The sequence below is a fragment of the Dendronephthya gigantea genome, unplaced genomic scaffold, assembly GCF_004324835.1.
Source record: "Dendronephthya gigantea isolate DGI-Jeju-01 unplaced genomic scaffold, DenGig_1.0 000193F, whole genome shotgun sequence".
In the NCBI taxonomy this organism is placed as follows: Eukaryota; Metazoa; Cnidaria; class Anthozoa; order Malacalcyonacea; family Nephtheidae; genus Dendronephthya; species Dendronephthya gigantea.
The window spans coordinates 222179-232892 of record NW_021163203.1 but is presented as its reverse complement, the minus strand read 5'-3'; the positions used below and the strand labels follow the sequence as shown (position 1 = coordinate 232892).

The window sequence follows — 10714 nt, the reverse complement described above, 5'->3', positions numbered from 1 at the left end:
CGTCATTTACGTCATAATCTAATTACGAAAGTTATTTGATTGTAGTGAGAAACATTAACAACAACGAAAAGGATACAATTATATTTTCTGTCGGCAATAGTCAGCTGACACACAGTTAGCTTTAAATTTGCATAGAGACAATCATGTGCAAAAATTATTGAGACACGGTCATGACACCTAGTATCTACCCACCTCTCTCCCCAAACTAGGTCCTTAAAAGAGGACCTTTGGCTAGGTCCTCTTTCCACTGATGTACACGCCTTGAAAGATAGAAGGCCCCGTCCATCCGATTACTATTAAAAGCAAAACCCACATGGTTGAGCTTTTTTTAGGATGGCACCCATTCTGCCGAACAATGGAGCTTCGTGGATAATTCACAGGCAAAGCCGGAGCTACAGGTTATGGACATGCCAAAACCACTTCGGTCTTACACCCTATAACTATGAACGGAAAGGGCTGGCATATCGACAAGGTTTCGCACCACTAACTCCGAGAACTAGACAGATGGGACAGCGGAAGGCTTTTGCCTGAGAGAGCAGGCAGCACTCGTTCCTGCCCCGGGAAGGCACCGGTCAGATCATCGCCCCCCTTTTGCAAGCAGCTTGCCAGGGTTAGTTTAGTCCCCCCGGTGGAGAACCTATAAGGTTTACGTCATCACTCCACAGTGGTAACCGGCATTTACCCGCGCTTGGATGAATTACTTCACTTTGACATTCAGAGCACTGGGCAAAAATCACATTGCATCAACACCAGTCACCAGCCATTGCAATGCTTTTTTTTTAATTAAACAGTCGGATTCCCTTTGTCCGTTCCAGTTCTAAGTTGGTTGTAAATTGCCTGCCGTATCGACCTGACAGTCACAGCTGAGTCAATCCACGCGAAGTCCCTTTGCTGTCCGACTTCGATGCGCAGCAAGCCACGCATCTCCGTCTGCCCACGCTGAGTCCTTGTGCTTCAAGTCCCAGCCCGACAGACCCAACCCTTAGAGCCAATCCTTTTTTTCGAAGTTATGGGTCTATTTTGCCGACTTCCCTTACCTACATTGTTCTATCAACTAGAGGCTGCTCACCTGGGAGACCTGCTGTGGTTATGAGTACGACCAGACAAGAAAATGAACGACTCGCTTGGATTTTCAAGGGCTGTTGAAAGCGCACCGGACCCCAAAAGAAGTTTGGGGCTTTACCGGACGTGAAACCCTATCTCCTGCTAAACCGATTTCAGGGTAACATTGCCCATTAAAAAGAAAAGAGAACTCTTCCTGGGGCTCTCGCCGACGTCTCCGAGTTCGGTTGCGTTGGCGCTTGTGTCACCACGTGGCGGTACCCCTGTTCTGGTTCGGGAATTTGTAACGGAATTTCCTTATCTCTTAGGATCGACTAACCCATGTCCAACTGCCGTTCACATGGAACCTTTCTCCACTTCAGTCTTCAAAGTTTTCATTTGAATATTTGCTACTACCACCATGATCTGCACCAGCGGCTATTTCACCCTGGTTTGTGGCAAAGGCTGCGTCACGACCGCCGCACCCTCCTACTCATCGGAATATCACGCTTGCTCCGACGGCCGAGTATAGGTGCGACGCTTGAGCGCCATCCATTTTCAGGGCTGAGTTGCAGGTGAGTTGTTACACACTTCTTAGCGGATTCCGATTTGCATGGCCACCGTCCTGCTGTCAATATCAACTAACACCTTTCATGGGATCTGATGAGCGTCGACTTCGGCACCTTAACTCGACGTTCGGTTCATTCTGCATCGCCAGTTCTGCTTACCAAAAATGGCCCACTAAGAGCTCGCATTCGAGCGTCCAGCTTCAATCAAGCAAGTCGGACTTCTTACCAATTTAAAGTTTGAGAATAGGTTAAGGTCATTTCAACCCTAAGACCTCTCATCATTCGCTTTACCTGATAAAACTGCATGTATGAACTCCAGCTATCCTGAGGGTAACTTCGAAGGGAACCAGCTACTGGATGGTTCGATTATTCTTTCGCCGCTATACCCAAATTCGACGATCGATTTGCACGTCAGAATCACTACGAGCTTCCACCAGTTTCCGCTGGCTTCACTCTATCAGGCATAGTTCACCATCTTTCAAGTCCCAACAGATACGCTTTTACTCAAATCTCTCTGAGAGCAGACAAGGTTGGTCGATGATGCGGTGACGAATGCGAACGCCGCTTCTCACCTCAACCATCCAAGGACGGCCTTTACTTTCATTGTGCCCATGGGTTTCGATGACCCGGAGACTCGCGCTCATCTTAGACTACTTGGTTCGTGTTTTAAGACAAGTCGGATGGAGCCGTATGGTCGTCAGCATCCTAGGCACATAGTGTGCGAACACCGTCACGATCGAGAGGCAACGGCTCTAGCGCAGAGGCGGCCATCCGCCACGGTCGACATGCTGGACCGATGGGTCGGGTCGCCAGCCGAGCACGCGCCGCAGACCACGGTCGCCGACGAGCTATGCGAGCGCAAGTCCTAAGTTCAGTGTATGAAGAAAGTGAAGAGTTTCAAAGGCAGTGAGTTTAGTCTCACCAAAACCTGTTGAATTTTGAACATGTTTAAGCCAAGGTGGGCAAGGAAATGCATATGTCCATTCACTTGGTGAGATGGTCAAGAACAAGGTAGGTAGTCCTAGCTGCTTCACAGCATCAATCAGTTGAAGATGTTTCCATTTCCAATATTCAGTGCTAAATTTCCAATATTCAGTGCTAATTTTTTTCCAACGCCCTTGCAGGCGAGCATTTGGCCTTTCTGGCCGTAGTAATAGCTCCAGAAACTGTCTTGAACAGCCAAAGGTCATAGTAAATTGTAATAACTCAAAATTTGTTCCACAGTCACTTATTGTACCGAACACCTTTTTCATGAATGCAATTTTTGAGCTTGATCGATTTTCTTTCCCAGAAAACTTAGTCTCACAAAATGCGACAGTGGGGTACAAATTTGGCCAAAAGGGCACATTGTTTTCCTACGTTTTAGGTAAAATCATACACATTAAACTTCCCTCCTGATGACAATCCTGAATCTTGCATTTCCACGTACATGTTGTAGCTGGATTCTTCATCATTCATTAGATAGTTGTAAGCAGCGAGGCATCTTTCTCCAGCTTTTATATCTGTTATTGCATCGATTTTCTCTAAAACGCTCTGTGTTGACCATGTCAGTCTTTTGACGTTAACCATTTTGTTGGCAAACATTATTGCCTAGATGTACTGTGAATGGACGCAATGCAATAATGTCATTGTGAGAGAGCTGTTTTAGAACATCCGGTATAAAATTAATTGTGGGATTCATATATGTATCACATGTACAATTACAAGATTTCACTGGTTTAAGTGTAGCATGCTTAAAATAATTCGGCAGTAAAGTTTGGTAACCCAATACCGCACATTTGTCACAAAACGACCAGGAGAGATGTCAACCTCATACCCAGGGAATTCTATGTCCACGGGGCGCGGAACTACGCGACGAAGACCATGGTTGAAGCGGATGACGTAGCTCCCAGATTCTGGGAGGTAAATTTAAAATATGCTGTGGGAGGGGTGGTAGCGTTGTTTATGTAGAGTTTAGAAAATTTCCTATGGATTTTGGAAATCGAAATATGACTTATTCTATATTTTTTCCAACAAAGGTGATAGATTATTCTTACTTTCATTAATTTCTCATCACTTCCGACAAAAAGGAGGTCGAATTACGCTAAAAGATGCCGCCTGCAGCGCGGTATCGAATTTCGGACACTAGACTGTTTATATTTCACCTTGCGACGATGGCTAGCAAAGGCACGCCGAAAAAACTTCATACAAAACGACCAGAAACGACGCTTATTACTCGCTGCAGACATTGTAATTCTGTTGGGGATCCAAATCACGGGAAAAATCTGTATCGGGAATCAAATCAGGCGATCTTACGCACAGCTGAGATGGTTTATGGTGGTGAGTTGAAAAAAGATAGCAACCTTCCTCATTTGATCTGTCTGCCATGCGAAAGAAGACTAAATAATTTCAGCCAATTCAAGAGCGTTGTTACGGAGACTCAGCCATTGTTGCAAGGCGAAGTTCGTTCTAAACGTTGCGGGGAGTTGTCGCCTTCTGTAGAGAAACCATTGACGAAAGTTCATGTGGGTGGCAGTTCTCATCGCAGCATAGACTTTAGTGAGGATGACGCTCCGACTGCTCCGAGTGTATCTGCTTCTCCCCATGTAAGTAACCAACTCTCATGATTTATATTAAAACAGTTCACAATTCTTGTATATGTATTTTGGAATAATTTGCGCTGTTAATCATCTAATCTTAGTATTATAATCTATCATGCATATGTAAAATAGTAAGCCTTTGTCGCTTTTACTGTAACTCAAACCTCTCATTTATATGCGATAATAATTTTAGGTCTTTAACTCCTTGTGTATGTGTAAAATGTTTTTAAATTTGTAACTTTGCGATTAACTTTTTAAAAATCTGGAAATAATTTCTTGCTTAAATTGCCATTGTGCTGTATTAAATTTAGGGTGGTCCATTGCTTGTTGACACATCACCAGTCATCACCCAGGCTAACAAGGAACTCATTAGTGTGGTCAGAAGGAGTGATTCTTCAGTTCTGAGGCACCGAAATTATGATGGGTTGTCAGGTGAAGGATGGATGGCTGAAGTGATGGGAGAGTTGGAAACCAGGTGTCCAGTGGTCAACAGCATCCTGTGTAGTCTGTTGGAGAGCACACTGTACCCAGAAAAAAAGAAACCTGCCATCTGCTTGATTTATGGCATCTTGTCATTTTTGCGATGTCATGAATTGAGCAGAATTCAACGAATAAACTCAGTGCTGCAGGTACAAGGCCAAGCATCTGTAAATGTAAGTCAATTAATTATTTTGCAGTTGAATTTTATGCATAGATTCTATGCAGCAATAGCAGCAATACTATTGCACATATAAATACATTATAATAGGGTTTCTATCACTAAAATGTTTATTGATAAAGCAATGAACATTCAACAGTAGCTTCATCCCCATTTCTGAACTTTTTTTCAAAACATTTTAAAAAATGGGTCATTTATGACATTTGAGAGTACCCATGAGAATGTCCATTAAGGATATTGTAATTAATTTTCAAGCATTTTCAACACTTCACTTAATCTCATATTTTATATTGCAGTTGATTTCTGAGTTGAATAAATATGGCATATGCCTTGAGCCTACAAGCAAGTATCATATCCTTGATGACATTGGTAACCACTTTCTGGATCGAGCTGTTGAACTTGTGAAAGCAGGCCATAGGTGTGTCTATGTTCTCAATAATATCGACTGGGAAGAGAAAGCGCATGACATGAGGCAGAACATTCAAAACAAGAGTGTGCATGCAGTTGCAACCAGCATTGTGTTCAACCGAGTTAGAGAGGAAGACTTATCTGATGCTGGCCCGCAACTAGACCTGAAACAGTGCGATGTGTTTGAACTTGTTCAAGTGAATGATGCTGAGTTGAAAGCTATCCATAGTCGCTACAAAATTATAATTGCACAGCTTATGTTTAGCCATTTCCCAGCTTTTGATTCTTTCAAGAAATATTTTCCTGCGACAACAGATTGTGTTTACAAGATAGAAATGAAGAATAAGTCTGAGATTGTGACAATGCCAGTTCTCATGAAGGATGAGAAAAAGTACTCAGATGTTGTTGATGTTTTGGATCAATTGGAAAAGTGGACATTTATGTGGATATTTATAAAGCTGCTGGCCTATGCTCAGGGGTCACTGCTGATGTTGATGACACCCCACCTCAAGTATCAACTAGATCTAGACCAGATCAGCCAGCTTCACATGTGCCACCAACCCGTTCCGAGAATGATCCATTATGTTGTAAAAATCCCGTGTTATGGTGATCAGTTAACAATAATTCGGTTTGCTGGTGCCAAAGATTTGCGTGCAGGCTGTCACTCCTCAAGCCAGCGATTTGACCATCTCTATCCCTTTTGTATTGTGGATTGGCACACCAAATAAAGATACTTGAAGGTAAAGTATTAAATGACTCATAAAAAAATAATAGATAATAGATATTGTTTTATTTTTTTGATTCTTAGTCAAATTACAGATGATTAAGGGATTAAAGATGTTTGTTGATTTCCTCCTGCAATGAAAGTGGATTATGAGTCCTATTTGTTTTTGTCTTAATCATATACTAATGGTTAATCATTGTCTAAAAGCTTAGATGAATGGAAGTACTCAAACTTTATGCTATGTGATTTTTTTTGTTTAGACTGCTTATAAGAAACTGTACAAAAATTCAGGAAGAGAGAAAGGCACGCTCAGGTTTTTCACAGAGAAGCTTAACAGAAGAAATGTAACAGTTGATGTTAAACACTATGAGGACTGTGAGCAGCTGTTTGTCAGTGTTGGTAAATGCTTTGTCATTGAGGCTCTTTTGGAATTTTTCCAAATGAACGATGCAAAGTGCAAACCAAGTGCAAAAGGTCCTCATAGTGTTGCTGAGGACTATTGTAAAAGTTACATTGATGATACTCTGAATAAGTTTCTTGACCAATATGTGTGCCATGGTGAAAGTGAAGATGATTTTCAAAGTGAAGATGAGAAACTCATAAAGTCAATGGGGGCCAATAAGACTGAGAAGGCTATTGGCTGGGCTAGCAAGGCATCAGGAGGAGTGTCCAAAGTTGTTAAAACTTTTGAAAGTCAAGTGAAGATGCCTCGAAGATCCTCAACGCACACACACAAGTCGTCAGTCACAGATGAAAGTCTAATTAGCCAAGACTTGCGGGCATTACAACCATTTAGCCATGAGGAAGGCAGCCATTTTGAATCATTCATCGACATTCATCCTGACCCAACCCATCCATTGGACAATGAGAAATTCAAAGAATGGATTGAAAAACACAAAAAGAATATTTTGTTGCATTATCCATCTTCAGATGAAAATGAATAATGAGTGAGTAAAATCTAATTCTATATAGATCAAAACAAAAAAATATTGTGTACAATGTACATTAATTGTGTTGTTTGTTTGAAAAACAACTAATTCCTAATAAAAATTTGATTTAGTTTTGTACAGAAAAAAAAGATTCGAAAGTCTTGTGAAACAAATGCCAGTTTTTTGTTTTAATGTATTTTATTATACATTTTATAGGAGTACCAAGTCATGGTGTGTAATAGTTTAAGAGAACTGATTTTTATATATTCAGTTAGTAATAGAATAATTTACTATATTAGAACAGTTTATAAATACAGTGTGCTACACAGTGAAGTATTTGCATATGCAATGATATCTCAAAATTTGATGTTAAAACTGCATTTTGATTAAAAAAAATCTTAGCTAGCCAAGGAATTTAGGAAATACAAAAAGGAATAAATTCTAAAAAAAAGGAGTGGTATCCCGCTCAATTTCTTTGTAATGTTGGTAAAAATTTATAGTTTTGTGACTATCACCTTATTTTTTAGAATTTGTTTCTTTTTGTATTTCTATAATTGTTGGCTAGTTATTGTCTTGTTACTGTTACAATCCAGTTTTCCATCTAATTGCTAAACGATTCAATTCTAATAGTGAATAAACCTTTAGGCACATTAATGACTAAAAGTATTTATTGATATGTAATTTTGTAATACTTGTTACAAATATTAAAAATACAATATGGTTTGAAAATACTCTTTGTGTTTTATTAGTTCAGTTTGACAATGTCAATGCTAGGAAGTTTGAAGATCAAAACACATTGAGCATTTGCAGTGTGCCTGACACACACTACAACAACTATGTAATGGATCAACAACAATCTCCTGTGTATAGTCAAAACACTGCAAAAGCAATCTCCTCAAGCAAGTGTCATTGCTATTACATAAGTTGCGCATATCATCCTGCATACCAACTCGATTCTTTCCAATGTCTCTATTGTTGTAGTAGAGTGTGGCTAAGGAAGGTTTGCCATCCCTGCCAGCTCGTCCTGTCTCCTGAAAATATGCTTTAACTGAGCATGGTGGACTCACATGTATCATATGACGAATGTCAGGAATATCTACACCCATGCCAATAGCCACTGTTGCAAAAACAACCCGAACTTTGCACTGTCTTAAGCAAAGCTGCTTCAAAATTTCATCTTTCATCTGGCTTGTTTGTGCAGCATGAAATTGAGCAAACATTCTGTTAATGGGAATATGAGCAGAACCAGGTGGGAAATATCGTTTATCACCAAAGACATGTTCAAATATTTTGTATGCAAACCCACATAGCTTTAATGGTACATATATCATGGTGAGTGGGTAATCAATCTTTTTCTCTAAGAGGTCTGTTGCAATTGGCATCAGTATTGACTTTATTGATTCAACATCATCACCATGTCGAAAAAATTTTTGGTATGTAATGTTTTTCTTATTAGGGTTTCCAACAACAAGCCTACACTTCTTTAATCCAAGGGAGTCTTTAATATGCTTGTAAATGACAAGATGGCGGATAGACACGAAAATTTGAGCTGCGATATCCATCGGAATGAGCCAGCCTCTACTTCTCCTCGTGGTGAATTTTCTCCACCTATTCAGGTTTCCCGTCGTAAAAGTGATATATCTCTAGTTGAAGATAATCTTAAACTAGCATGAATGGGCGATTACTCGTCTCTTAAAATAACCGTCTCTGAATTTCTAAAGCTTGACGGCTAATGGACCTCACCAGGAGGTGAAAGGAAGGTCTTTTTCTGTGATGGTTCGCCACTTTTAACTTGGTTTAGCAAGAAGAAAGTTATGCAATTCAACAACGAGTATGGAATGTCTATAAAACAGAATTTGCTTGGGATACTAGTCGATTGACCTGAAACCGAAGCCGAAGGAAAGAACTATACCTCTGAGTGTCGTTGTAGAGAAGTGTCGTTTGATTTAGAAGGTTTTAAATTGGACATTACAATCGTTGAGTCTGAACAAGGGAAAGCTATAAGTAAAAATTCAAGCCAAATTGATCAAATTTGGTCCGCTGTTGATAAAATGCAAAGTGAAATACACGGGATTAATAACTCGATGCATAACTTAGTCAACTCAAACCAAGTGTCTAATGTAAACAAGTTTGATTCCACATCGTTGAGGGATGAGAATGAAATTCTTTTGAACACAGTAGAAGTTTTAAAGGCGGATCTGGTCAGACTCAAAGCTGAAAACAAGAAATATAGGAAATTAATCAATACCCAAGGATCAACGAATGCAGATCCGGTCCTTGCTGTGACAACAGATGCAAATTCTGTGCTAGTAAATGCAAATATCCCGTCTGCGGGGGTGTCAGATACCAACGAACAATTAGATATTCTGGAGGAATCGACAAACGTTGGTATTGAAGATCAATCGTATCAGCTAAAACACCAACCTATGTCTTTTAAAGATCAATCAGAAGCTTACCGTCAGAAACACCGATTGACTCATCAAAGCCTTCGCTCTCAGTCCAGTCAAGAGAATAAAAGTGCCCATGTGCCATCTGGAAAAACTATGGCACCTGGAAAAACTACGTCTGTGTGGGAGTCAGATACCAACGAACAACTAGAAATTTCTGAGAAATCGACAAGCGTTGGTTTTGAAGATCAACTAAAATCGTATCAAGTAAAACACCAACCTATGTCTTTTAGCGACCAATCAAAAGCTTACCGTCAGAAACACCGATTGACTCATCAAAGCCTTCGCCCTCAGTCCAGTGAAGAGGGTAAGAGTACCCATGTGCCACCTCGAAAAGCTACGTCATTTGAAGTCCAATCAGAATTATATCGACAAAAACATCAATATTTCCGCTTTCATTCAACTCGAAAGAACCCCAGGAAAGGTACACAAAGGGGAAAAACCCGACCGCAAGTAAACCCTATGAAAAGTGCGCCTGAGAGAAGAATATACCAACTAATTCCTCCTTTTCGCCAAGTACGGAGGGGCAGTCTACCCGCCATACGTCCCCACCGTCGGAAAGATTGGCTAGACTACCTGGACTATGTCGGCAATATAATGAATCAGCATTAGAGACTTGGTCATTTGATAACTTTGAAATACCGACACCAAATAAAACTAGATGTGATGTAAACATTCCCGTACACATCACAGACCGTTCTAGAATGCCTTCCTATCGGAATAGCAAGCGTAGACCAAAACAAAGAGGGAGTGACAGAAATAATTTAATATCAGTATCGCTGAAATCTGATGCTGATTTTGTGACGCATATTAACAATATTAATAGGACAATTAATATTAACAATAACCTACTTTCCAAGTCTTTCCAAAAGTCGAAAATTAAGATTGCCCACTTAAATATAAGATCGTTAAAGAAACGGGTCCATCTGCTACAACTACGTTGTTTAGTCAAAGAAAATGACTATGATGTTTTTGCAGTATCGGAAAGTTGGTTAAAATCCACGGTGTCAAATGCTGAAGTGGAAATCGAAGGGAATAAATTATCAAGGTTGGATAGAACAACGAGATCAGGAGGAGGTGTTTGCATTTATACTCGAACTTCTTTGAAAGTTAAAATCCTTAAGGAGCTCACTAGGATATCACCGTTTGGCTTTCACCAATTGTGGGTACAGATCCAGCACAAGAAACTAAAGTCAGTCATATTCTGTATCGTTTATCGTCCTCCCGACTGCTCTGTGGCATGTTTTGCGGATGAATTTTTAGAGAAACATACCCTAGCCCTTACTTACGGGAAAGAAGTGTTTATAATTGGCGATCTCAATATTGATATCTTAAAAGAGAATCAAGAGTCGCGAGTGC

General features: G+C 40.3%; 1 protein-coding gene across 1 annotated transcript; it reads right to left on the bottom strand.

Moving 5' to 3' along the window:
- Positions 1-7678: 7678 nt before the first annotated feature.
- On the bottom strand, positions 7679-8470 carry LOC114538981 (mediator of RNA polymerase II transcription subunit 34-like). The gene has a single exon (XM_028559822.1). It carries the CDS (start codon positions 8468-8470, stop codon positions 7679-7681), a length of 792 nt encoding a protein of 263 aa, XP_028415623.1.
- Between the last annotated feature and the right edge of the window lie 2244 nt (positions 8471-10714).